The sequence below is a fragment of the Aristolochia californica genome, unplaced genomic scaffold (assembly GCF_029961685.1).
Source record: "Aristolochia californica isolate CCGP_79_NKW_82.1479 unplaced genomic scaffold, dmAriCali1.0.hap1 SCAF_12, whole genome shotgun sequence".
Lineage (NCBI taxonomy): Eukaryota > Viridiplantae > Streptophyta > Magnoliopsida > Piperales > Aristolochiaceae > Aristolochia > Aristolochia californica.
In genome coordinates this window covers 22164133-22191254 of record NW_027181793.1, presented here as the reverse complement: position 1 = coordinate 22191254, position 27122 = coordinate 22164133, and the positions used below count along the sequence as shown (strand labels likewise).

At 38.9% G+C, this 27122-nt stretch overlaps 4 protein-coding genes across 7 annotated transcripts; 3 read left to right on the top strand and 1 right to left on the bottom strand.

Moving 5' to 3' along the window:
- The first annotated feature begins 676 nt into the window (after positions 1–676).
- Positions 677–7797, top strand: LOC137945404 (potassium channel AKT1-like). Of its 3 annotated transcripts, none has more exons than XR_011110993.1 (13): positions 677–786; positions 874–1219; positions 2426–2791; positions 2941–2998; positions 3112–3429; positions 3699–3944; positions 4037–4135; positions 4290–4322; positions 4433–4618; positions 4708–4902; positions 5001–5076; positions 6069–7351; positions 7499–7797. XR_011110993.1 is itself a non-coding variant. In XM_068791286.1 (12 exons), the coding sequence occupies exons 2-12, from the start codon at positions 1035–1037 to the stop codon at positions 6959–6961; spliced, it is 2655 nt and encodes an 884-aa protein (XP_068647387.1). In that variant the 5' UTR covers positions 677–786; positions 874–1034; the 3' UTR covers positions 6962–7797. The 3 variants fall into 3 exon arrangements, 1 of the variants encoding a protein (XP_068647387.1); XR_011110992.1 differs by having other exon boundaries at positions 7453–7797; XM_068791286.1 differs by having other exon boundaries at positions 6069–7797.
- Positions 7798–8424: 627 nt separating this feature from the next.
- Positions 8425–13464, bottom strand: LOC137945391 (boron transporter 4). 2 transcript variants are annotated; one of them, XM_068791263.1, is made up of 14 exons: positions 13187–13464; positions 11869–11974; positions 11663–11745; positions 11293–11485; positions 11071–11209; positions 10819–10984; positions 10568–10734; positions 10304–10477; positions 10125–10220; positions 9911–10027; positions 9499–9818; positions 9114–9393; positions 8805–8936; positions 8425–8659 (listed from the first exon to the last, which is right to left on the bottom strand). In XM_068791263.1, exons 2-14 carry the CDS (start codon positions 11970–11972, stop codon positions 8624–8626), a joined length of 2007 nt encoding a protein of 668 aa, XP_068647364.1. In that variant the 5' UTR covers positions 11973–11974; positions 13187–13464; the 3' UTR covers positions 8425–8623. The 2 variants fall into 2 exon arrangements, with proteins under 2 accessions (XP_068647364.1, XP_068647365.1); XM_068791264.1 differs by having other exon boundaries at positions 8805–8930.
- Positions 13465–18897: 5433 nt separating this feature from the next.
- Positions 18898–19792, top strand: LOC137946998 (late embryogenesis abundant protein 2-like). The gene is made up of 3 exons (XM_068793292.1): positions 18898–18997; positions 19106–19426; positions 19502–19792. The coding sequence occupies exons 1-3, from the start codon at positions 18944–18946 to the stop codon at positions 19619–19621; spliced, it is 495 nt and encodes a 164-aa protein (XP_068649393.1). The 5' UTR covers positions 18898–18943; the 3' UTR covers positions 19622–19792.
- Positions 19793–21446: 1654 nt separating this feature from the next.
- LOC137946721 (uncharacterized) lies at positions 21447–26040 on the top strand. Its single transcript, XM_068793034.1, has 9 exons — positions 21447–21835; positions 22605–23757; positions 23842–23928; positions 24032–24187; positions 24496–24659; positions 25127–25274; positions 25363–25485; positions 25568–25655; positions 25874–26040. Exons 1-9 carry the CDS (start codon positions 21447–21449, stop codon positions 26038–26040), a joined length of 2475 nt encoding a protein of 824 aa, XP_068649135.1.
- Positions 26041–27122: the final 1082 nt, after the last annotated feature.

Here is a 27122-nt window from a genome sequence, read left to right as displayed (position 1 = left end):
TAAGATTTGTTAATAATGTAGATTGCAAGCTCTATCTCCAGAAAAGGATGAACGTAGCCGGAGAAGGAAGCTTCCTTTAATTTGGCCCACCACCCATCACCATCTCTACTCAATCAATGCAACGTTAAAAACATAAATATCGTCGTCGTCTGCAGAGGTTGCTAGTCGACTTCCTCTCAGCCCCAGGAAAAAAAATATCCGCTTTGAATCTCACACCTTTCCGCCATCCATTTTGAATCTACAAGCCTTTCGTCGTCGCCCGCCCGAGGAGAACGACTCAGAAGAGAGAAAAATAACGCTTTGATATCAGTAAGGGTATTCCTGACATTTCACTGTTTCTTAGCTATAACAGTAAGGGCAGATGATCCCGAGTTCCGATTGCTCGGCTTTGACTTTCTATAATTTGTGTCAAAAGACGTAAAAGCTCTCGTCTTTGACGTCAACGACATCCATCTCGCTTCGTCCCACGTCCCTCACGTCTGACGTCCGGCATGCCTACAAATTAGCATGTTTTTTTATTTGTCTAGTCAACTCCGAACTCGGATCAGTCGATCGGATTTTAGCTTGTTTTTAGATCCGATTAAAACAAGCATGTGTTTCTACTTGGGTCTCTTAACTCTTCGTTAGAGTCCAGCCATTTAACCAAGGGTTAGAACTCTTTCACACGTCCATCTCGCCCACTGCCGCTCTGGAAACCTCATCGTCGCCGGCTCCGCGCCGTTCGAGAACACATCCTCAACTTATGGCGTCTTTCAATTCCAGAACTGGCTCCAACGACAGAGACAGGTAAGTAAGGTCAAAGTGGTCATTTGTTGGGGTGTGATTTTTTAATGTTTCCCTAATTCCTATATTGTTTCGATCGACCCTACCTAGAGACGGCCTAGTCTAAGCTACGGTAAAGAACCCGACTAAGGTATGAGGGAAGAGAACCGGAGGAGACGGGAAAGTGACGAAGCTTATAAAAACGTCCCGTGGCGGAGGGAGAAGCAGGATATCCAGATTGCTTCGCCAGCTTTGATCCTGTGGCGTCAACAATGGCGGGGCAGAAAAGGGGAGGCGTTTTTACTGTCATGTGTGGCCATCCTGGGACTGAGCAGGTTTCCAGAGATGGAAGCCAATTCAGCCTTTCTGGTGGTCTTCTGCCTTCCCTTGGTGCACGAAGTAACCGAAGAGTTAGGCTCCGCTCTTTCATTATTTCGCCTTACGACCGCCGCTACGGGTGAGACATCTCCTTTTTTTCTCTTACTGCGGTTGACGGAGTTGCGGTTGGTGCTGCTATCTGCATTAGCCTATCGAACTTCACGAGAGGTTTCTTTGTTTTTTTTTTTTTTTTTTGGCAGAAAGAGCGTAGGAAAATTGTTTCTCTCCGGTGGTTTCTTTTCTTTTTGGCATCCAACCGTGGCCTTATGCTTTTTTGTTTTAATTTTCTTGTGGAAGAGAATGGTCGAAGCGGTCAGATCTTTTTCCGTGGAATTCTTCAGTGTGTGTGGCACGCGATTCAATTTGTTTCAGAAGCTTGATATTTTCCTTTTTCTCAATTCGAGTTCTTGTTTAGTTTCTTATATGTATGTGTTGAACAGTGGAATTAGTGGTTTTTGCTCATGTTTTTATTATTGTGGCTTCTGTCATGGTGGAGGATTTTGTTTCCCCCTTTTGCTATCCATTGCATGAACTGCTAATGGGTGATTGATCGTGGAGCTCGCCGTCAGGAAGGTTGGGTTTTCCTTGGATCATATAGGCTTCCTGTACAAGACGTTATAAGCAATGTTTGGTTTCTTGTTTTCTTTTGTAGGCAATGTTAGAATATTTTAGCCACAAATATTGTCTCCTTCTGTTTTGCTGGAAATTTTGGTTGCGTTAGTTTTGAGAATGCATTGGTGATTTTCATTACATGGGGAAACTTTTTTGCATCTTGTGCATATATTATTTCTTTTTAAACTTAGCTTGCATGCTGTTTTGCTCTTGACTTGCAATTCAAGATTTCAGGTCCATATGGTTTCACCGCCTACAATGTTTTGGGACCTTTTTGAATATGGAGACCTTACTGGATGGTCGTCTACGTGATCTTTTCTTAAACTTAACTTTGAAAAGGGTTCTGTTTGTTTGTCTTTCACATTTCTGTGTAAGGAAGTGGCTTTCTTAATTCTATTTGTGATTGATCAGTTAAAGGTTTTTTTGTGACTTTAAATTGTATGGAGTAATAGATAATCTTTTTTTGGGGACTGGAGGAGTGGATCTCTTTGTTATAGTTGATGTTCAAGACTAAATTGTTTAATAAAAGGATAATTGTTGTCGTTTGTCTTTCAGTCTTTCCTCTTTAAGTGCTGTTAAGAGTTCCATAGGACGGAGTGATGGGAGTACTACTTTCACAAGGCAAATTTGTTGAGCTTTACACTATTTAATACTGATTCTTCTGCAAATGCAGAGCCTGGGAGACATTTCTCGTGACTCTCGTTGTTTATACTGCTTGGGTATCTCCATTTGAATTTGGCTTCCTGGAGAGACCGAGAGGGCCTCTGGTTGTGGCTGATAACGTAGTCAATGGATTCTTTGCCATTGATATAATCCTTACGTTCTTTGTGGCTTACCTTGACAAAACAACTTATCTTCTTGTGGATAATCCTAAGCAAATCGCTTGGAGGTACTCAAGCACTTGGTTGGCTTTGGATGTTGCATCCACAATCCCCAATGAAATTGCAAGGAAGCTGTTACCTCCAAATCTTCGCTCATATGGCTTCTTCAACATGCTTAGGCTCTGGCGACTCCGAAGAGTTAGTGCTCTTTTTGCAAGGTGAAACAGTAGACTTAGTCAAAACTTTTTTGCCTAATCCTTTGGTTTCATCTTATAGCTTCAATGTTTAAGCCTTTAAATAACTGACTCAAGCGAAACAGCGAGTTGGATATATTGAGCACACTTATCATTGGTTAAAAAATGCACAGGTTGGAGAAAGACAGGAAGTTCAATTACTTTTGGGTCCGATGCGCCAAGCTTGTTTGTGTAAGTCTGTTGGATAATATTTTTGTGAAATGTATTGGATAAAACCTTTGTGAACTTTCTTCTATGTAATCTTTCATTTTCTCGATGCTTACTTGGCTCAGTTATTTGTTTAGGTGACCTTATTTGCAGTTCATTGTGCTGGGTGCTTTTATTATCTTCTAGCTGCAAGGTATCCTAATCCCGATAAGACATGGATTGGAGTTGCTATGAAAGACTTTGAACAACGTAGCCTTTGGGTTCGATATGTGACCTCAATGTACTGGTCAATTACCACCCTCACAACAGTCGGATACGGTGATCTCCATCCTACTAACACAAGGGAGATGATCTTTGACATCTTCTACATGCTATTCAACCTTGGGTTGACTGCATATCTGATAGGAAACATGACCAATTTGGTTGTCCATGGAACTAGCCGAACAAGAAAGTTTGTGAGTTTCTCTTTCTTGAACTTACCTCTAAGATTCTGGAAGAAGTATGTTATCTGTTATGCATATGGCTGCTACCTGTTGTATTGTGTATTTTCAGAATTTTCTTATTGCAACTATCTCGAAAGTTGTTGATATCAAAGTAAATCAGTGATTCATTTTCCAACTTACCTTTTGGCAGATATAAAAATCACTGTAAATCAATGATTTGTTCTCCAATGTACCACTTAGGAGATACGAAAAGATTATCATTTTTTCTGTTTCAATTACAGAGAGATACAATCCAAGCTGCTTCAAGCTTTGCACAAAGAAACCTACTTCCTGTTCGTCTTCAAGATCAGATGCTGGCTCACTTATGTTTAAAGTTCAGAACAGATTCTGAGGGACTACAACAGCAAGAAACTCTTGATTCTCTCCCCAAGGCCATTCGGTCGAGTATATCCCACTTTCTCTTCTACGGCCTCGTTGATAAGGTGTATTTATTCCGTGGTGTCTCAAATGACATGCTTTTTCAGCTTGTAAGCCACAATTAACATATCACACCAATTATTCCTTGGTATTTCTTCCCTGGTTTTTATTCTTATTTATGTAGTTTCTGTAATTTTTAAAGGTCTCAGAGATGAAAGCTGAATATTTTCCACCCAAAGAAGATGTGATCTTGCAGAATGAAGCTCCAACTGATTTCTACGTGCTTGTGACTGGCGCTGTGGTAAGTAGCATATCCTATGCTTATGTTCTCTCTATTCTTTCTGTCATCTAGAATTAGTTCTGATTCTAAATTCCTGTTATTTGTTTTCTTTTAAATGATAAATCCTATTATTTGTTAGAGTTAACAACATTTCTGTTTCACACTTTTACCACAGGATCTTCTGGAATACAAAAATGGAGCTGAACAGGCAAGTCTGAATTAGATTAGCTTTTAGGGTTGCTTAGGAAATTCAGGACTTCTTTGACTGAAACTTGATTGTAAACACTATTAAGATGACCACTATGAATTGTTCTGTAGGTTGTCACAGAGCTAAAAGCAGGAGATGTTTTTGGGGAGATTGGAGTGCTCTGTTATAGGCCACAGCTATTTACAGTCCGGACCAAGCGGTTGTGTCAGCTGCTGCGTTTGAATCGTACTTCGTTTTTGAATATTGTTCAGTCCAATGTTGGTGATGGAACTGTTGTTATGAACAATCTTCTTCAGGTATTGAATTCCTCTGAAATTAGAACTGGAGTTGAATTTGAAGCTCTTTTTGTGCTGTCATCAATTTCGGGTTTATCTGTTTGGAGCAGCATTTGAAAGAGCTCAAAGATCCGGTAATGCAAGGAGTGCTAGCAGAGACAGAGCATATGCTGGCTCGAGGTAGGATGGACTTGCCTCTCAGTCTATGCTTTGCAGCTCTCAGAGGAGATGATCTCTTATTGAACCAATTATTAAGACGAGGTTTGGATCCAAATGAGTCAGACAGCAGTGGGCGAACGGCACTGGTATCTCTTTCTTGTCCACTTGTTTATGTATGAAGAGTCTTTCCACTACCTCTCATACATTTGTTTAATTGTGTATTTTTTATCTTATATTTAATCAGCATATAGCAGCATCTAGAGGAAGCGAGAGCTGTGTTCTGATACTTCTGGATTATGGTGCAGACCCCAATAGTCGAGGTATGGATCTAAAATTTTCTAACAATTTGAAAACTCCAATCTGGAAAGGAAAGTCTATTTCTACAATGTCTGTCCTATGAGTTGATAGGGTATTCTCTGTTCAGCTATATGTTGATGTGCTCATGTATGTTTCTTATAGTACAAAAAATGCAGTGTTGTACAGAGTATCTGCATAACCTTTTCAGTTACCAATGTGCTACCACTTGCCATGTTTAGTGTGTGCAAAGCAGTTCTGCTGGAAGAGTTAATGGGGCTTCTGAGGGCTTATCAGCCTTCCTCCCAGCTCTTCACAATAGCAATTCTACTTGAGCTGTTACTGTATAACCACATGGTCATAGTTACGCCTGTTGGCTGTTGAAGGTCTTTGAAACGCCTTGCTGACCAAAATCCTGGGTGAGTCAGTCCACTATACGTCTTATGTATCACCCAATATGTCTAGGATTTTGGCCGAGACAGAAAGTTACTGTCTGAGACACTATACGTGTCAATTTCAAGGATCCTGATATGGAGACGCCCAACCCTGAACAAAAGATGGCATGCCATTGGTGGTGGTCTATGGGACCCTTGAAAAAAACGAATGTTACAATTCCTGCTCCTGCAAACAATGCATGTTTATTTGCATTTTCACCACTATTTATTCTAGATTTTTTAAATCATTGGTATTAAGGAAATGGGTATTTCCCCTGTTATTTGCACTTCCTCACTCATTTGCAGCTCCAATTATGTAAAGCAGTTGTTCTTATATAGTTATTCAACAATATGCAATATTCTGTCGCTTATTCTTTATGGGGTTAGTTGCATTGAGCCAGTGTTAATGAACTGAAGGTCATTCCTGCCTGTCGATAATTGAAACCTAGGTGCTTATTATACAGCGTCATTGGAAGTTAGAATAAGTTGTTGCCTTCTTTTTTTTACATATTAGTATAGAACATTTGTGGGTCTGACTTAATTGATTTATTCACAAAATCAACCCTTGTGTTTATGTGTCATAGATTCAGATGGTAGTACTCCTTTATGGGAAGCAATTCTTGGAAGACATGAGCCTGTAATTAAATTGTTAGTAGACAACGGAGCAAAAATCACTTCTGGGGATGTAGCTCACTTTGCATGCACAGCAGCTGAGCAGAACAGCTTGGACCTTCTCCAAGATATTTTTAAGTATGGAGGAGATCTCACCCTAGCCAAGGCCAATGGAACAACGGCTCTCCATCTTGCAGTTTGTGAAGGAAATGTTGAAATGGTTCAATTTTTGCTTGATAAAGGTGCTGACATGGATAAACCTGATATGCATGGTTGGACAGCACGGGATCTGGCTGATCAACAGGGTCATGAAGAGATCAAGGCTCTCTTCCAGGCCAAAAAAGAGGGTAGTTGTCAGTCTTCCATCACTGTCTGTGAACCTGGAGTTCAATTCCTTGGGAAGTTTAAGAGTGAACCTATGATTCGTCATTTTTCAAATGAGAGTAATGCACCCATTGTTAGTGAAGGGCCTTGGGGTGTTGGCAACCATCAAAGACGTAAGGCTAACAATTTCCACAACTCTCTTTTTGGGATCATGTCGGCTGCTCATGTGAATGAGAGGAGTGCTTTTTCACCTTCTGTGGATCCAACTAGATATAATGGAATGACCAGGGAATTTCCTATAAGAGTTACAATCAGCTGTCCTGAGAAACATGAGATGGGTGGGAAACTAGTATTGTTACCAGAATCCCTGGAAGAGTTGCTTAAAGTGGCTGCTAAGAAATTTGGATGCTTGCCAACAAAAGTTCTTACAGAGAACAAAGCTGAAATTGATGATATAGAGCTAATCAGGGACGGTGATCATCTTCTTCTTATTAGAGAAGACGGATTCCATGATGATAACAATCAGAAGGTGAATGAATAAGAATAGAGATATATACTAGGAGTGGTTATGAAAGACCACAATTTTTTGAAGTGCTGAGCAGCTCTTTCGATTATTCACTGGAGTGAGCACTTAATTGAACCATACATTGATGGGTTTCATCTATTTTGTTTAGCCCTTTAACCTTGAGATTTGATATTATCTTGAAGCTTAAAGTGGATAAAGGGAATGATGGAAATAGATGGAATTAACATAAAAAATATTCCATAGCTTACTGAGAGTGGAGGTGTTCTGAATAGTGGCTAAGCTGTGTAATCTGACCGAAGGTTGTGGGAGAGATGAACAAGAGATGTAGGATATCGCGGGTTGGAGGATCGTCCGTTATTTTTGCCCTTGGATGTGGTGACTTGAACATGAAGGAGAGGCTAACATGTAAGCAATTCAATTATCACGTATTAGTATACATCTGTAACAGCTGCAATTTAGACTGAAACTAAATGAACATTTTGCCTAAGCTTTTTATCTACATTCAGTTTGTGTGATCAGCATCAACTTCTTAGCTGTATCATCCATAATCAGGAAATTTTCCTCCAAGTATCGGAGAAGAAGACAAAGCTGGAACAAGCTCTTCCACATTCAACAAGTAACTGAAGGAAAATATGGAATGCTCCTGCAGTAAACATTTTTTTTTTTTTTTTTTTGATATTTTCTTATTGTTATTATTATGGGTTTGTTTTCTAACTGCATTATGTAATATTATTACCTTTGTTTCAAAAGAAAAATGTAATATTATCAACAGTGACTGGGGATAAACACGGGCAACAGATGGGGACTTCTTGTAATTGTAAGTTTTAGTCATGGAAGTCTCTTTTGTCTAAGTGTTAAAATATTTCATGGACTTCTGTATATTGTGCTGAAGGTTTTTTTTTTTTACAGCAATCCTTAATTTCGTCGTAAAAAGGACTGGTTTCAATATAACAACTAATTTCAGATAGTGCTGTTCCAACTCTGCAATAAAATGCAAGTAGAACATCTTGCTAGAATGGAAGTCAATGATTGATGGCAAAGCAAGGGGACAAACTAAAGTTTGGTATCTTTTAAAGTCAGATGAGGACTTTCTACTGGGTTTTTGGTTTAGCCTTCACGTACTGTTTTGTAAAAGAGCAGGATTGGAGAGAGTACAATGGTCTTAATTTCCTAATTCAAAATCATACATGGCATGTGTTGCCTATACCAGACACGGATAGAAGTTGGTAATCTCCAACCACAACCTTACCATTTCTATAATAAGAAGAAAGAGTGTATCCAATATCCAAACTGTCATAAATTGGGCAAGGGAAAGTGATGGCTGAAGAGCTTTAGGGCCTTCTCTCAAGCTTGTGAAGCTAAGGGGGCCATTAAGGACATATTTGTGCAGCAGAGGTTTTCTAGTATTTATAAAAGCGATATGTTGCTGCATGAGATTTTCATTTTGTAGTATCAAAGAATACATATGGAAGATTGAAAATTATTGGTGAACTGAACCCTCTCGTGGACATTCTAACGGGCACTAACAAAAACATCACAACCGCTCGTAAGTACTTTTCCTTTTTCTTTTCGTTTTTATACATTTAAGCCATCACTTGATTGGTTATCGATCTCCACAGAATTATCATGTTCGTCATCCCCCCACTTCTCTCTTCTATAATCAACTTCTTAGCTCGCTCACTCGTTTCGTGGGATGACCTGCTCAGGGAAAACCTGCAACACAGCCAGAATGGTCACTCCACATCGCTTCAAATGTGTTAAACATGTTCTCTTAAGCAAGAAGAGAGTTTACTGTGTCGATGAGATCAGAAATATAAAGACGCATAAAGCACAAGATCAGATAAGAAAATCGCCTTGCCTGGTAACGCCTGTCTTCGCTGAAACTTTTTGTTCTAAGCTTGATTTCTCCTCTCCTTGTAGTAAGTTCATCTAATAGCTCCGCGTCGTCCAAATTGGTGTCATCAATGTCTCCACTTTCGCTGTTCTGATCCTGCGCACACCACCCGTGGATTAGTAAAAGTGAAACGCATCAACTAACCTTTTGCGTGGGTGGGCTTTAAGAGTCTATGGTTAGGGTCAAGACAAATTACAACATCTGGAACTGTCAAAGATCAACACAATTGGGGCCTCAATTTGAGAAAATTAGAAATTTTGACAACTGACATACCCTGTAAGAGAGGCTAGGATCACGATGTGGAGCACCAGCAATTTCCTCGTACTCAGCAGCATCAAGCTCGTACAAGTGATCTGCCCGAAAGAACTTGGGAAGGATGTGCTGCCTTATATATATGAGCATAAAGAATGGCACAGGGAACAGAATTCCAGCTACAGGGATCCATGTCACACCAAAACATATCAGAAGATACACAGTCTGGAAGATGGTAAATGCAGCAGCGATTTTGAATGGCACTGTTTCCACAAATGAAGCATGATCCCCTTCCAGAACCCTAAAACAGAGCACGAGCAGTAGGTAGAAACCCGTCAGCGAGACAATCAGAAAATTACCACTTATTAAAAAGTACCAGAATATGAGAGGACAGAAAAACTCTTACTTGTATCGACGACCAGGTGTGACGAAGAGCAGCAATATCCTTTCCCAGAACTGGTTCCCTGGAAGACTGTCGATCGCCATGTACGCGAAGTAGCCCCAAAGAACAGAGGTGGGTATCATCTTGATCACGGGCATAGCAGCAAGACTAGCAGCTATCATAAGAGATTGGAGAAGGTTGCTAAGCCTTTGCTCGTTAACTCGAACTGGCAAGTGAATCTCAATGTGCTTATCAGGATCAAATGCACCTTCTGGTGTCACTCCATCTTCACTACCGACCACGGCATTCTTCAAATTCTTTAGTTCCTTGACTACCGAGTTCGTCTGCACGCACAAGAAATTGTCAGGTCGTCGCTGGATATGACTTGAGCTGACTAGGGTGCAACGTCAACTAAAATCCTCCAAAACACACTTACAGATTGAGTTCTATCCAGCTCTATGAACACTTCTTGCATCTTGCCATAGATTTCTGAGTTAGTAGCTTGCTGCTTAATGCATTCCTTGGCACTCTTCACCATCTTCTTACGCATTAGCTGCAAATCAAATACCAAGTGGTCGTCTAAGCTTAACTAATCAATAATCTTGAAATAAAAAATTAAGTTAAATACCATCCGAGCTCCTTTAACAGACCTGCTTTTTGAGAATAGCAAGGCTCTTGGTATGCATAGGGGATTGAGGAAGGACCCCATTTGCAGGTGGAACTCCGATCAGTCCACAGATTAAAACCTGAAATATCGAATTCCTCCATCAGGCAAAAGCTTTATAAAAATGGGTACCAGAATACTGTAAAATATCAGTGAGAGAATCACCATAATCCCAAGTATCAAAATATCGTAATGGTATGCAGATGGATTTTTCAGGTTGAACTCTTTCTGTTGTGCCAACTGCGATGCTACACTGTGGTCAAAAAAGTAAAGTCCAGCAATCATCAGAGCTGGTATAATAGCTGCCAAAATGTACACTGGTGGCACCCGCCCCAAATCCTGCAGTTTTGCATAAAAGAACCGAGTTTATAAAGTGTATGAAGTACTTAGAATTTGTACAAGGAAAACGAGAAATTCCAGAATTACTACCTTGACCACTGTCCAGTGGTATAGCGAACCAGATTCCCAGAGAAGAGGACTAAATAGTCTTCTAGGAACTCCAGAAGGAATCTGGCTCGGCAAGCTATATGATAATGCCGTCCACACCAAGACCATGAAGGGAACCCCATAATCTGCAATAAACCCTCTAAGGAAGCCTGCATTATCAGAGGGTATTCAGTTTATAGTAGGAGATAACCCATGAAGCAAGCATACCATTTTGATTTGGTTGTCAAACAAACCTGTGCCATATTGCCAAGACCGTGCTCTTCTGCTCTTTAGTGCAGTGAGTAGCAGGCCAAAGGAGAATATAACGGCAAGCAATCCATTTGCATAAAGCCACTGAAATTGGTTTTCCGCTGAATTTGCATCTTTACCACTGGGCGCATGAAATTCACTCATCACACCCTGTCATTAAAACACCATCATTAGATCATCTATAATTTGCTCGGCTCCTAAATTTTCATTTCATATGAAGTAAATGCGAAATGTACCTTAATAGCTTGCTGTAAGAAGAGAACGGTGATCAACATTCCAAACAGTTCCCCTGCAATTCTTGTAAATCTAGTGATAATAGCACAGGCATCGAATACTGCTAGAAGAATTAGCATCAGAGATGTCCAGATGCAAACCCTACAGAAACAATGGAGATACATGCGTTGGAAAGGACTTTAAACTTAGTCTATCAACCAGGTGACAAGGCAGAATTTTATTACCATCCCGTCCATGCCAGAAAGAGTTCGGACCCAAGTTCTTTCCTGCCTTTCGCAAAGCTGTAGAGATACGTATACATGATAATGGTAGGCTCCGCAACACCGACAATCAACATCGGTTGCCCTCCAAGAACTGAGTGTATGATACCACAGATTGCAGTGGAAGCTAAAGCCTCTATCGTGCTCAATTGTCCATCTAAATAGGAAAGATGAACCATGTCTTTTAGTTCCTTGAGTTTCAAACTGACCCATATAATCAAGGCCAAAGGAAAAGCATCTAAATAGTGCAAAACATTTTTGTAATGAAGCTTATATTTGAATGCTTCAGACACAGTTTATCGTGAAAACTTGCATTCCCTTTCGAAATACCCACCTGTTTCCCTACTCAGCTGTTCTCCAAAGGCAATGACTGGCAGTGCAGATGCAAAGAAAATATATGTTGTTGGAGCTAGTATCCTGACAACAGTGAACCAGAGAAATTAACTATTATGAGCTTCAATCAACAAAAACTAGTGATGATATTACTCCGTCAAAATAATTCAGAAAATCCAAAAAAAATGAACAATTAAACGGCCATACCGGAAGCCCGTATGGAGACCATTCACCCAATCTTGCTTATAGCACAGTGCTCTTCCATTTACATCTTTGATAATTCCTTCGAATGGAGCACCAAAGATGCCCATTACTGGTTGTTAAACATCAAATAGAATCAGCGTTATCACAACAAATTCATGCAAATCACAAGCCTAATTTGAGGGAATTAAATTATAAATCAGAAACTTGGATCTAAGATGCGAACCAAAGTGAAACTACAACACGACTTAAAAACCAAACAAGTTCCGAGAAAAGCTTGAACTGGTTAAAACTTCAGACATAGAAGAAAGAAAAATGTAGACATACTCAATACAGAGGGATAACTTTGTAGCCTCAATTGTTGGAAAAGAAAATTGACCTTTAAACACATGTTTAAGAAAATGAAACTCTCTTGATTTCCTTTGCACAAATAACAAAAACTAGAAATATTTGTGACACTTCGGCCAATGTTTTAACATGGATAGAACAGCCGAAGGAATGAAAGCAGAACAGAGGCACCAGAACATGATCCAATTAGAAAAAAGCCGACATAATGAGCTCTTTATCCTCTCTGGTTGAACGGAGAGAGGTGGTTGGTCATTCTGATAAGCTTCGAGAAAACATGAATAGAGAGACAAGGAGCTTATGCCTGCATTCCATTTAATCAGGCCTGAGAAAATGTATATATCTATACACTGAATAACATTTGAATTTGTGAAAGGGAAACAAGGCCAAAAATCATAAAGAAAACCGTGAGCTCTGAAAACTATACAAGAACATACAGTCCATTAATATTCTCTTAAGCAGTATACGAAAACGAAGATGCATTAACTTCAAAGTAGACAAAATCGATAAGTCTGAAAAACGACAAGTTTCAGTAAGAAAGACAACCTCTGTCTAATAGATCTTTGACAAGAAACTAATTTTCCAGCTCTGTCCGTATAAAAAAAGAACGCCACGGAGCTCGACTAATCCAACCAAATAAGACATTTGCTTCGGAATTTGAAAACACAGCGAATTCTCAATAGAAAAGGTCTTTCATATTGAAGATCATTCATTTAATTACTTTCCGACCGAAAAATCACACATACGGAAAAAAGAAAAGCCTCCAAAAGGAACAACATTAATCGATCAAACAAAAGTTATACAATGAAAATATAAGATCCTAATGTAGCACCGTTATCGTACTAAACTAATCATGATAGAAACACATAAATCCTCGACGAAAAAACATCACCTCTGTAAAGCTACTTCAACATTAAACAGAAACCGAACCCTGTAAATGCAACACATGCAGAAAAATGATAAAAAGGAAGAAGAATACCGAAATCTGGTGAAACAACCGTCTCTAAAGGCAAGGAAGGAGAAGAAAGAGCTTTTCGACGTCTTACTCTCTCATAACAGAGCGGATAATAAGCAACCAGACGAATGAAAACGCATCAAGTTTGAGCACAATGAAGGAGTGGGAGCGGAGAAAATGGAAGACGAAGGAGAGAGAGAGACGAGGCCAGAAGAGTTGCCGGGAGGGGTTTCAATGCGTTCCCCGCTTCAGTTCGAAGCGAGGGAAGAAGAACCGCACCTCGGCCTCTTCTTCGAAAAACCGCGCGGAGAAGGTGGGTCCACCTTTTCGTGTTTTGTCAATTTTTTATGCTTCTCGTTTTCCTGCGCAGGAGAAGCCGAGACGAGCGGGGTGGACGCCACGTGGACAAGCGGTCCAAAATTACCGGTTGCGGTTCCGAAGCACGCTCGTCGCTCCCGCGCCTCGTGAGCTGTCGTCCCTCTCGACCGCTTGGACGAACCGAAGACCGAGGAGGATCGTTTCTTTACAGAAAGATCCAGCGCAGACGCCACGAGCTGTCTCTTCACCGATCAGCCCAAACTGTCACCGCACGTTAGAAACCTAGAAAGAGCTCCGTGGGTTACCTCTTTTAGTACATTCCACATTGCATCAGGGAAAGCGCCGAGAATGCAGATTTTTTACAGGGACAGGAATCTGCGGCATTTAGAAAAGGTTTCCTCTTTTACCGGAATCGTGGCGGCGCACAGCTCTGTTGCCTGCCGGAAAAACTAACCATTTATTTGCGTGATTTATGGCCGGTTAATTACACCTCTACGGCCTCCGATCAAAAGGAGCTGATTTTGAAGGTTGAGGCAAGCTTACGAGAGTGGGCAGAAGATAGTGGTAAATAAAAGCGGACAGATCATGTGATTAAATTGATTAATTTCTTCATTTAATTCGGTTTTCAATAGCTCGTAAAGCCGCATTTCCGCCTCATTTAGGAAAGCTGGCACGCGTTTATTCGGCGGGATTGAAGAGGACAAAGAGGCCGGCGTGGTTGAATGGTGCATCGACCAAGCTGAGCATGTGCATCACAGAGGGAATGTGCGATCGGGTAGGAGAACACATGGCCCATCCCCATGTGACACGTGTGGTAAGCTAAGCTATGGCAAGAATGTTTGTAAAAAGTTGTTTTAATAACGAGGAATACCATTTATGTGAATTAAATTTGGGTCCCATATCCGTCCCAATTAACACTTTTTTACATAATTGATAATGTTATTTTCTCTTGGAATTTGATCTTCATGGAACAATCAATAAGATTTATTGAGTTGGATCATCAGGGTTATACTTGTCACTCAGAAATTTTTTGTATGGTTTGAAGCAAGCCTCTTGCTCGTGGTTTTCAAAATTTCATGTTATGCTCCAAAAATTTGGATTCCAACATGTTGCTTGATTAGTCGTTATTTCTTCACTAACAAATTCAGTTACTCACTGGTTATTGTTTATGTTGATGATATTATTCTGACTAGCATATACTTCAATAGTAATTTTGGCTATATTGGGGATGTAAAGTTATTATATGAGAAACACTTCAATAAGAAAGATCATGAACTACAACTAAAATATGGATGATACTCCTATTACCTCTCCTTTAAAGTATCACAGTCTAGTCGATGCTCTCTAATATTTGACTTTGAAAAATCTTAATATTACTTTCTTGATCAAATTAGCTTTATCGGTCTATGCACTCTCCCCATCAGCAACATTTTGAGGCTTTGAAACATATTTTGAGATATGTAAAAAAAAATAGTTAGTCACGAGGTCAACTTGCATTCTTGTTTCATTGGGACTATTGATTTGGGTCAGTTAACTCGTTATTTGGAGTTTGATATAGTTGGTATGTTAAATAGTAGGAATAGAAGAGTTTTATATGATTCTCACAATAAGAAGTCTCAGAGAGCCAGAATTAATATGGTGGAGTCTAAGAAGAGTCTCATGGAAATGACGTCTTGCATACGAGATTCAGTTTAAATGTGTTTTAGTTCTATCAATATTTTATTTATGTTCAGCTTTTCAATTGTATTAGGACTAATCTTTTAAGTATTGGACTTTGGGTATAACTGGGACAAGGCTAGTTTAATTATAATTGGATTTTACTTTTTTTTTCTATTATAAATAGATGTTCATTTACTCAAATTACAATAAGCCATTGAAGTATTTCTTTTCTTCATAAATTTAAAATGGTATCGAAGTGGGTTATGTGAGTTAACTCAGTTCCCATAGAGATAATGTGGTATTTTTCTTATTTATCATCTCAAGTAGTTTTAAGTTCATATTCTACCTTTTTATTTCTTTCCTATCCTAGCACCCATTGTTTGCTTGCCCTTTGTACCTCCATACTAAAATTTCAATGTTACAAATTATTTAATATTAGAAAGATATTTGAGACTAGTTTATAAATAAAAAATAATTTTGTTAATCAGAGTTTTTTACAAAGTGAAATTGATATTTGAAGCAACATAGGTCAAACCACAAGAAAGGTTCGAGCAGCTACATAATGCTTCAAATTTCGAGGAGTTTTATGCCATCAAGGACAAAACTTTATATGAAAAATTATATATCAAAAGAAAGATATGTAAGTCTATTTTTTAATCTATTCAACTAAATCTCAATTTGAGTTTTAGTGGGAGATATCAATATCGAAAAACTAAATTATCATGTTGGCCAAAAAAGAAAGAGTACTCAGTTTGAACAGATTATAGAGTCCAAAAAATTTCAAATTCTTTCCTTCAAAATAAGTATATTTTATGAAGAAAAATTATATATTAATGAAAGAATCGAAGTCTAGTTTTATGAGTAAATTTCATGTCAATCTAATCTATATGTCAGAAGATACTCTCATTGGAGTTGGGAAGGGTCATGCTACAAAATAAAGCAAATCAAGTGGTCATAACATATTCAATAAGTCAACTTAGGTATCAAATTAAAAGCATTGTGAATCTAATTTCTTTAGCAATTTTTATCTATATTACGGTAAATATCATTATCAGAATTAAAAAAAGTTAGTTCTTCCAAAAATTTCTTATTTTTCTATTTTTTTTCCTATTACCTCTCCCTGCATTAGTATGAATTGAGTTTCCTTTTCTCTTAGAATCCTACTTTTTTAGGTAATTATTTTTTGTAATCAAAGAGTTGTAGTTAGACATAGTCACCCCATGATGTGCTTCTTCAAGGTATGCAATATCTTGCTTGGATGTTGTTTTCATTTTTTATTTTTTTTGTTATGTGTATCTTTCGCATTTTCGTCTAAAAAATTATGGTCACCCCCATAAAAAAAATTAATGTCATAATTTTTCAAACTAGTCTATTAAGTTATTTACATTTCTACTGTCACAATCTCCCCTATTTTTTTCAATAAAAAAAAGGTTTATGCCAGATTCATTTAAGGTCAACCCAGAAAAAAAAATTGAGGTCATAATTGATCAAACTTGTTTGTAAAGTTATTTTTAGACTTCTAGAGTCATAGTCTCCCCTATTTTTTCTTTAAAACAATATTTATTCTAGATTCGTTTGGAAGTATGAGTGTTGTATAGTCGACACCGCCCCCCCCCCCCCCATCCTATTAAGTTATTTTTCTCTAGTATTTCTTTAATTTATCACTTTTTATTTTCATCATTTTAAAGCAATGCCTACACTTACTACCTAAAAAAGTATAAGAGTGTGCCCAACATCCAACTCAAGTCAAGTATTTTATTCTTCATCCAAGAGGTGATTTGTGTTTGAACTACCCTTAAAAATATGATACTCTTTGTTGTGCCTTAAAGTTGGGTTTTTTCTGCCTTTGAAATTGAGTGGAGTGTGTTTCAGACTATGACTATTTTGATTGGTGTATGGAGCTTTGTAATATGGCTAGGAGTGATTTTCTTTTCCCATATTGTGTTTTGTCCATGCTGGGTCTCTATATTTTTTATCCCAAGCTTGAGGGGGAGAAGTACAAGAAGTACAAGAAAGAAGTATTTTATTTCACATATTGTGGTAATTTTTATGTGACCAAAATATTCATGAAACAGGGAGAATAAAAGATGATTTTTTTTGCATCTATGAAGAATTTTTTCAACAAAAGAAGATTAAAGACCAAAGAAATTTTTCATTACAAGCTAAAGTTATAAACTCTTGCTCGAGAGGATGTTGAAGAGTAGGGATGGAAGATTTTTACATGGCTTTCATAGTTAGACTATGAAAGTCTCACAGGGCTAGAGTCTAAGAAGAGTCTCATGGGAATAAGGTCTCACATAAGAGGTTCAACTTACAAGTGTTTTAGGTATGTTAGTTTATTATTATGTTTAGTTGTATAATAGTTTTAGAAATAATATTTAAGTGTTGGACTTTGGGTATAACTGGAACAAGGGTAGTTTAATCGTAATTGAATTCTACATGTTTTTTCTATTATAAATAGAGGTTCAGAGTACTCAAATTACAACAAGTCATTGAAGTATTTCTCTTATTCAGAAATTGAACAATGATCTTGAAACTTGCCACTTTATCCGTGACTTTTGTATTTATCTTGGTGATACCTTTATATCCTAGAAGAGTCCTAAACAACATATGATTGCTCAACAACTACAAAGTTGGTTTGCATTCTATGAGAGTGGTTCCGTCCACTCTTGTTAGAGTTTGTGGTCTGTGTTGGTACTTGCTTTCCGCACCTTAAACGGTTAGTCTTTTCGGGTTGTATTGGTTAGGTATCTGAATCAGAACTCCGAAGTTAAGCGAACTTAGGCAAGAGTAATTCTAGGATGGGTGACCTCCTGGGAAGTTTGCCTAGGACTTTAACACATTCATTATCAACGACTTAATTTCATAATAGGTTGCTCTAATAAATCTCTTATGCTTCGCAATAATAACAATGCATTGGCTCTCATTACCAATCCTGTATTACAAGATCACTCCAAACATAATGAAATCGATTGTCATTTCAAACCAACTTCATTCCTGTTTTACAAACCCACTTCGTGCGTGTAGATATCAATTGGTTGAGTTTTTTACTAAGCCACTACCTACTCAATATCATCAGTTTTTATGTGACAAACTTTGCATTGCATCCTATATGACGTCTGTGCTAAGGATCTATGTCCAACAATGTGATCATTTAATTGCTATTTTTTCTCTTTGCTCAATGTTCTTATATACTAGCAGACATGGTAGACCATCTCGCAAAGACATATTAGATATCGGCCGATATGTTTTGGATTATGGCCCTGGCATTATAGGTTTATGCTCCCATCTCAGATATCAGCTGATATGTTTTGGATTTTGGCCTTGGCATTATAGGTTTATGCCCCATCTCAAGGGTAAACCACATAAACCTCTTAGAAAGTGGTGTACAAGGCAAAGTTGGGGAAACAAAAAATAATATTGGCAGAAAAAAATTAATTATTTGTAGCAACAAAATAAATTGTCATTAAAAGTATTATCTAATAAAATTTTAAATTATTTCTATAAATATGTTTTCTATCTGGACGCAGGGGTATTTCACATAAATCTTTCTCAGTGATTGTCCACGTCTTCGTTTTTTATTGGTTAGTCCAGGATCATCTAGGTCCATGCACCGTCCGTACCTACAGCGACGTGTGTCAAACACCTGTCACCTGCTTATGACGTGTTCTACTACGTGTCTTCCCCTCAGAAGACCTCGCCATCAATAAAGGTACGGGGAAGCAGCAGGCAGCAGGTTCATTCAGTATCGATTTCGGTCCGAAGCATTCGTCGATAATCACATTCGCTATAGTGCAAGAAACAATGGCGTCTTACGAGCAGAGCTACGGGGCTGGAGAAGCCAAGGGACAGGCCCAGGTAAGAGCATTTTCTTCATCTTCGGTAGTAATGGATGAAGTTCTTAAGAAATGAAGACGATGAGATTTTGGCTGGGTTTCGTATAATATTTTATTTGGCGTTTCACAGGAGAAGACAAGGCAAACGACGGACACGATGAAGGAGAAATTGGGGGCTGCGAAAGAGAAGGCCTCCGAGACTGCGCAGGCTGCGAAAGAGAAGACCTCTGGGACGGCCCAAGCTGCGAAAGAGAAGGCCTCTGGGACGACCCAAGCAAGCCGGGAGAAGATGGGGGCAGCCAAAGACAAGAGTTACGAGAGCGCCCAAGCCGCGGGAGATCGCGCCAAGGAGAGCAAGGAAGAGAGTGGAAGCTATCTCGGGGAGAAACTGGAACAAACCAAAGGGACGGCGGAGGCAGGCAAGGAGAAAACTGCAGGCATCCTCCAGCAGGTATGCATATATCTTCTCTATGTTGTATAATCCATCTGTTGGGGTTTCAGTGCTGATCAGGTATTCGATCTGCAGACAGGAGAGCAGGTGAAACAGATGGCTCAAGGGGCTGCCGATGCCGTGAAGCATACCTTGGGCATGGGAGACACCAACGAGAACACCAACAACAGCGGCAACAAGAACCAAGGCGAATGAAGGAAAAAGCTGCATGAGAAGTGTAGGAGAAATGCCTATCTACCAAATTAGATGTCGTCTTTTCGGTTTTTTAGGGTTGTCCCCACGGCTGCTTCCTTCAGAGGCGTTTGGGGAAGACGAGTCTTGAACGATGTATTTCTCTTGTAGTTAAAAATCTAAATTAATGAGAATTTCGTGGTTGCTCAAAAGGAAATTCATTTTTAACATCTTATGCTGGGCCATTTGAACAGCCCGTCTATTGACAAAACAGATATAGCGGCCCAAATCTTTACTCCGTTTCAGTAGAAAAAGAAACTTTGTTGGGGGCCCACATAATCCAATTAGGTTCTTCAACCTGACACGTGTAAATATCATGATAGTACTTTCGCACATGAAGAAGTTGTTCGGTTCCACGTAGCACGAATCACGTCAGAGTGTCAGGCCCGCCTACCACTTACGTGGCTGCCTTTTGAATTATGTGAGTCCGAAGATTACATGGACATCAATTATCCTAACCTTTTTAGGGAATTTTAGTGGTCCACGTGTCTCACCAGAAAGTTTTGCCACGACTTACGCGTCTTTTTAAGCGTCTCATATAAAAAAGAAGACGATCATCAGAAGGATTCTGTATTTAAAATAAAATGTAAAATAATGACAAAATAAATTATTGGATTTGTTCAAAAATAATTGGTGGGCGGCGTGGTGGGGCCTCAATTGTTGGGCTTAAGATGCTTGTTGGGCTTGAGATGCTTTACTAATAAGGCCCGGTCCCCCCCTCCCACACCAAAGTAATAGGGTCCCTCGCCATATTAACGAGGAAAAGTTGGAGAGAGGTACGCATGCCGTTCATATTAGCCCACTCACCCGAACAAACGGAAAACCCACTTGGCGGCATTCTCTCGGCCAGGTGCCCAGGGTACAAAAGACAAATGGAAGATACGATTCGTGATTTCGGCGCTCCTCCCTACTTCCTCCATGCAGCTTCGAAAATACCCCTTATAAAACCCTTAATTACAAACATACGCCGTCCAGCCAATTTCACTTTCCACGTTAGGTCTCAAACGAAATGACCATTTTACCCTCAAATTGTTGACATCTTCGGTTAAAGAACAAAAACAAGTTCACACCACAACATTGCCTCTATATTCTGACATATTCCCATTTACTTTAGCAAAAGTAAACAAGTTTCTTTCATAATTCAACCCAAACAAAAGAATAAGAAAGATGCTTCACCATCGACACTTGGCCTCCTCTAAAGAGAGAAATACAAAATGCAGGTATATTTTTGTTTTTAGTTCCTCCACTAAAGAAGCATTCGAAATTATTCGATTCCATATATGCTTTTGTTACCTATGACAATATGCAATTCCGGAGTCACTTGAAAAAGGGTTATTAAGCATCTTTTACCTTGAAAAAAAAAATGGTTACTAAATGGCGATAGTTGAGACATGCTTTCTGAATTCAAATCGAAAAAGGCGAGAATATCTTTGTTCAATTCCCATTCTTTAGTGTCTATTGTTCAAGCCTCATTGATTCTAGAAACATGTTGGCTAAGTAAAGAAAAACCCTCCAAATAAATAAAATGTAAAATAAGAGTGTCATAGTTCAAAGGGTAATTTCGTAAGAGATGTTGTGGGAGTAATGAAATTTTAATTGTGATAAAAGGGTAGTTTCGGAAGAGGTTTCTCTTCTAGGAGGTAATTGTGGGAATAATGAGATTGTGATGGTGATAAAATAGTAATTTCAAAAGAGGCTTCTCTTCCTTTCTCTATTAATAGCCGCGCCTTTTTTTATTTCTGGTCGTCTTACACTTGGACTCTCCCACTGCTGGCTTTTCTCGTCCGCCATGAAAGAACCTCCAAATTTCCTAGAGCAGTGGAAACACCCATCCTCCATGCGACAGATCAAGCTCTTATGTAGCTTCAATGGCACCTTTCAGAAAAGATCGCAATGGCCTGGAAAGCTCCGTTACGTTGGTGGTGAGAGTCGCATCCTGGCTTTGGAGCGCAATATCGGAATATCTCGTCTATTGTCGAGGATTGCCGAACTAGGCCCAATGTGTCATTCTTTTTCCATCAAATACCAACTACCACAGCCTGACTGCTCTGGCGAACAGCCATTGGTCTCCGTTGATACGGACGAAGATGTGCTCTGGATGATCGAGGAGCACGAGCGGCTCTTGGCGGAAGGAATAAACGCACGGATAAGAGTCTTTGTGTGTGATGCCCGGTACAGGTATGTATTCGCCCTCCTACTTCTTTGTTCTTGTAGAGCTTGATGATGAAAACCCACGTGAACGGAGTCTCTTGTCGTTTAGATTCGATTTCGTACTCATGCATGGTAGAAACGTTAGTTCTTGAGACCTGTGTATTTCTGGTGAAATCTTTTATGCTTGCTATTTTAAAAAATCTTAGCGTGCGATTGACTCGTTGAACTTCTTGGGGATTCTGAGGATTAGATAAGCCAAACGGTTTTAGAGCCATAATGGAGAACAACCAAGAAATCTTGTTTCGGTAAAGCAAATACGAGACCCCGTGGTTTAAATTGACCTATTTTACTATTTGTGGAAAACTCTTGACGATTCTGTGGCTTAACATTATTTCAAGACAGTTCGCTTTTAAATCAGATGTCCCTTTTGCTCCCTGCAGAAAATGCTTCCGAATAGATTTTTAACTCCATGTTTTGCAAAAGAATCATAAATTCTGGTTAATCTCGCGACGATTTGGACAAAAGCTATGCTGTCCTGTTGAACCTGATTATGAAACTTAATTGAATCTTGAATTATATGAATGTTGAACGCCAAAAGCTAGCAAATCCAACTTTCCGGATTAGAAATTGTGTTTCTACGATCTTTCTGGCACTTGTTTTTGTAAATCTTTGCACCCGAGGTAAAGGTTTGCAGAATTCTCTAACTGTTCAGCCTGTAAAGTTTGCAAAAGTTTGATTTCTGCAGTGGTTTATTCTTGAATAAAGTATAATTCTTTGTACCGCCTGATTATTGCAGCAATCGAAATGCTAAAAAAGCCTCTTCTACTGGGTATTCTGTCAGAACGGATGGCCTGTCAGGCAATCCACAGTGTCGGGTTAGAAACTATCGAGTTGGGCCAGTCAATATCAAAAACCATAAGTCTATGTCACACAATGTTCAGACGAGCCAGAATGGTCTGTATGATGGGGGGAACATGTGGTTTAATCTTTCACATGGCAAGCAGTGTTTGAACTGTTACTCTGCTTGGTTGGGGCCAAAAAGTGGCGTTAAAAAAGTTGGACAGGCAAGACCCTCCAAGGGGTCTCCATCTTTGTTAGATTTTGAAAGTGGTAGAGGAATTTTACCTGATGAGATTCTGCAGCCAAACAATGAAAGTGGACTTTCTAATCATTTTTGCACCTGGTTTGATCTTCAAGAGAAAGACTACAGAGACCCACCCCCTCATAAGAGTTCTTTTCACAATCATGGAGCCCCCTGTAATTTCTTAAAGCCTGAAGAGTGTTCTATATCCAGGAGTTGTAACACTGTTGAGCGCCTAGATCCATGTTTTCGGGCTAATACTATGTGGAATGACCTTCCGTGCTCTGAATTAACTAATCATGAAACTTATTGTGGCTCTAAATGCAATTATCCTCTTCATGCTGCAAGCCTGTTAACAAGGACAAGTGAGGAACACAAGGAAGTACATGTAATTGAGCTGAATCAGAAAAACAATTTTGCAGCACTTATTTCAAGTTTTTCATGTAATGATCCAGGGCTCAACCACAGCTCAAAATTGATAAAGTATCCATGTGAAGACCAGAAAATACAAATGAGCTGCACAGTTGTTAATGCTGATGAGGCTGTGAAAGAATTACGCTGTGCAAATAATCAGCTATCACTGGATCTTTCAATGAAGAACCTTTCCTTGTCATCTGTGGAAATCACCTATTCAATGTCTTCTCCACCAAGGGGTTGTAATGCTAGTATATCACTATTGGAAGATCTCTTTCTCAGGTCTCGGGTGGAAGGTGGATCTGATCTGTTGGATGATGAGCCCCCCTGCTTGGTCTCAACTGCAAAATTTGTTTCTCCTGTTAACACTACTTCAAGTAGAACTTCGATGATAGTTGAGCATCAAGAATCTGACAAGGAGACTGGGTCTTCATGTTTGAATGCAGATGAAAAGGTATTTCACAATCAAATTTAAGATTCAAAGTTGATTTCTATCTGGCATTTATTGTTTTGGTTATTGTTTGGAATTGCTTGGCAGGCCAATGAGAAACGATTGCACTGCACTCCTAATATAGAAGCTGATGCCTGTTGCAATTTTGCTCATTTAGCAACTCAAGAGCTGCAGGTGCGGGGTGTATATTTTAATTCTTTCTATTTGTTTAATTTCTAGTGTCTACTCTTTTCATTTCATTCTATTGAGAAACCTTTCTCTCCTTTCTTGTTTGTAGACAATTAAAAATTCAGATCTGGAAGAAATAAAGGAGTTGGGCTCAGGCACGTATGGTACTGTGTTTTATGGCAAATGGAGGGGCTCTGATGTTGCCATCAAGCGTATTAAACCAAGTTGCTTTACAGGAGGGGAATTGGAAGGAAAGAATCGCTTGGTAATTATTGTCTCAATTTCTCATTGTTTTTTTCTTCTCCATTGCACTTAGTGACTGTATATTGGTATGCTATAGAGTGGTATGCTATATATGTCACGGTGAATGTAGGTTCCATCTAAAGTAAATTCTGCCTTGATGAAAGAACTGCTTGACCAGTTATCCTGTGTCAATAACATTCTGGAAATCAATGAGGTTTCTTGATGCTTTTTCTTGTTGAAGCATATGTGTTGCCTGCTCTGAGTTAATTTTATTTTGAACATTTGTTTTAGTATTACCTTGTTAACTTCTCCCAACACTTGTTCTTGCAGATTGCTGACTTTTGGAAGGAAGCCATCCTACTGGGTCAACTTCGCCATCCAAATGTGGTTGCTTTTTATGGAGTGGTCTCAGAAGGGCCGGTAATAAACTTAGCAACTGTAATGGAGTACATGGTGAATGGATCCCTGAGACAAGTTTTGCAGAAAAAGGATAGGTATGGTTCTTACCTGCTTATTCTCATTGCAAAAGGGAAATAGGCTGGGTTTTAGTTTTGAACTTTCAAGAATCTTTTTATAGCTATAAGGTACCAATTTGAGGATTGGATTGTCTGCCAAGTAAGCCCTTTCTATCATATCTTTATGTAGAAGATTCCCGGTTTAGAAAGTGCTTTGTTAAGTGCAGATTTTCATTGTAATTGTAATGTAACAAGGGTAATTTTGAAGTAAATTCCAACCAAACTTGTTCTGCATTCTATTTTTAGGGTAGGACATGCCAAAAATGTAGTCATGTTGTACTCAGACATATCCTTTGAATTTTTTAACTTACTGGGTCTATAGTTCTTTCCTTTTGGTCATGTGGGATAATGAATATGTGGAAGTAGGAGAGTCAACATTGTAGTAAAACAGATGATTGCTTATACTCTGATGTCATCTTCTTTAATAACTAGTTTTTGTCTGACAGAACTATTGATCGTCGGAAGAGGATAATTATAGCAATGGGTGCAGCATTTGGAATGGAATATCTTCATGAGAAAAATATTATCCACTTTGATCTAAAGTCTCACAACTTCCTTGTTAATACGCGTGATCCTCAGCGACCAGTCTGTAAGGTAATCTATGTGATACTCTTATGCATCACATTGGGTGGCCATTTTTGAGGAATACTTCCATTTCCTGAATGTGTGTCTTTATCTCTAGATTGGGGACTTGGGCCTATCAAAGGTGAAGAGAGGGACACTAGTATCTGGAGGTGTTAGGGGAACTATCCAATGGATGGCACCAGAGCTTATGATGGCTAAAAGCTGCAGTGTGACTGAAAAGGTTGTTCATTTTATTCATTACTGCTAGACTCTGTGCTTTTGTTGCACCTGCAGCCTAACATTTTTATCTTTTTTTTATGCAGATTGATGTATACTCGTTTGGGATAGTTATGTGGGAACTACTGACAGGGGATGAACCTTATTCAAATATGCGTTCTAGGGACATACTGGGTATGTTGAACTGGTTTACCATTTATTTACTAGTAAAATCCAAGCCCTATTTTACCAGAAAGATTTGCATATACTTTGTTGTATTTCTCATATTTTTCAGTAGCACATAGAAGTGAGCTTGTCTGTCTCTCTGTGTCCTTTATCTGGTTCTTGCAAATGAAGATTCAGGAAGTGGGAGGGATGAAGATTGATAAACTTAGTTTGTTGTTTCTTTTCAGCTGGTGTACTTAAGGGTGATTTAAGGCCAGAGATACCAAATTGGTGTGACCCATTATGGAGATCCCTGATGGAGAGGTGTTGGTCGTCAGATCCCAACTCTAGGCCGTCTTTCTCGGAGATTGCCAAGGAATTGCGGTCCATGGCAGCAGCTGCCAACATTAAATAAGATCATCGAAGCTTGTATTTTCAGTATATGAAGCAGGGATCTGACCCTTCATCATTGTAAAAAGGGGTTTACAACAGCAGAAGCATTCTGGGATGTGAGAAATCTGCCATCCGTGTGTTTCTTTGGCTCCAATTATTGTAGAAAAGCGGATACTGGAAGAACAATTTTCCAAGTCTTGAATACGAGTTACTTTCTTTTCAACATTTGGGACTGTTTACAACTGCAATACTGAATTTGAGTTACTAACCGATCTCATACTGAAAAACAATGACTAAAGCTGAAGAAGCCAAAAAATATTCATAATGAAGTAATTCGCTGAATGCCCATGATATGTACTCATAGAAGCACGGTAAGAATTTCAAATTTAGCTTAGGAGAACCATTGATTAAATACGTAGGACAGGGAGAAGCCTGCATAGAGGTAAGTGATAAAGAAAAAATAAAAATAAAACTCAGTATTTGATTTGATCTCTCTTTCTTAGCTAAAGAGATACTTGTAAATTACATAAAAGTTTATTCAGCAAACGCAGACACTTCTTTATCCTTTGACAAACCGTTTGGACTGACTTGACCTGAAGCACCCAAGCTCACTAGGGTGCATTGGAATGTATTCCATGGTTCTGAACTTTAAATCCAGCATTTGAAGTAATTCTAGCTATTAAAATTTGTTAAAAAAGTTTGAGTAGTATTCTATGTAATTATGAAAGTGATTGGTATAAATTGTAATTAATAGTCAGTTTGAATGTTCTTTTTTATTCTTATGTATTAGAGCATTCATGCTCCACTTATATAAATAAAAAAGCGAGAGGGGAATAACACATTAACATGCTATCTCTTAACCCCTGAAGTGACAGAAATAAAGATAAAGATAAAAAAAAAAATGAATAGTATATACTTGATCAATGATAATCACGATAATATTATTCTACATTTCTATATTATACATGGTATCAAAGTTCCCAATCGATTAATCAGAGCCAATTCGTCGTCGCTATAAATCCTTCTCGGAAGTAGTCGACTGCCGATGCCATACCTAGTACTTTTCTCTTCCCCTTATCCGTCTCTCTAAATAGCTTCCACCGT

What these genes read in the sequence shown, in the direction of transcription:
- LOC137945404 (XM_068791286.1), top strand. Translation starts at nt 1,035, where the DNA reads ATGGCGGGGCAGAAAAGGGGAGGCGTTTTTACTGTCATGTGTGGCCAT. An exon ending in GTTAGTGCTCTTTTTGCAAG is followed by an intron (nt 2,792 to 2,940) that starts GTGAAACAGTAG and finishes AAAAATGCACAG; the next exon opens with GTTGGAGAAAGACAGGAAGT. An exon ending in TTATGAACAATCTTCTTCAG is followed by an intron (nt 4,619 to 4,707) that starts GTATTGAATTCC and finishes TGTTTGGAGCAG; the next exon opens with CATTTGAAAGAGCTCAAAGA.
- LOC137945391 (XM_068791263.1), bottom strand. Translation starts at nt 11,972, where the DNA reads ATGGGCATCTTTGGTGCTCCATTCGAAGGAATTATCAAAGATGTAAAT. An exon ending in ACAGCTGAGTAGGGAAACAG is followed by an intron (nt 11,486 to 11,662) that starts GTGGGTATTTCG and finishes TTTCCTATTTAG; the next exon opens with ATGGACAATTGAGCACGATA. An exon ending in TTGCTATTCTCAAAAAGCAG is followed by an intron (nt 10,028 to 10,124) that starts GTCTGTTAAAGG and finishes TTTGATTTGCAG; the next exon opens with CTAATGCGTAAGAAGATGGT.
- LOC137946998 (XM_068793292.1), top strand. Translation starts at nt 18,944, where the DNA reads ATGGCGTCTTACGAGCAGAGCTACGGGGCTGGAGAAGCCAAGGGACAG. An exon ending in AAGCCAAGGGACAGGCCCAG is followed by an intron (nt 18,998 to 19,105) that starts GTAAGAGCATTT and finishes GGCGTTTCACAG; the next exon opens with GAGAAGACAAGGCAAACGAC. An exon ending in CTGCAGGCATCCTCCAGCAG is followed by an intron (nt 19,427 to 19,501) that starts GTATGCATATAT and finishes TTCGATCTGCAG; the next exon opens with ACAGGAGAGCAGGTGAAACA.
- LOC137946721 (XM_068793034.1), top strand. Translation starts at nt 21,447, where the DNA reads ATGAAAGAACCTCCAAATTTCCTAGAGCAGTGGAAACACCCATCCTCC. An exon ending in GTTTGAATGCAGATGAAAAG is followed by an intron (nt 23,758 to 23,841) that starts GTATTTCACAAT and finishes ATTGCTTGGCAG; the next exon opens with GCCAATGAGAAACGATTGCA. An exon ending in GTTTTGCAGAAAAAGGATAG is followed by an intron (nt 24,660 to 25,126) that starts GTATGGTTCTTA and finishes TTTGTCTGACAG; the next exon opens with AACTATTGATCGTCGGAAGA.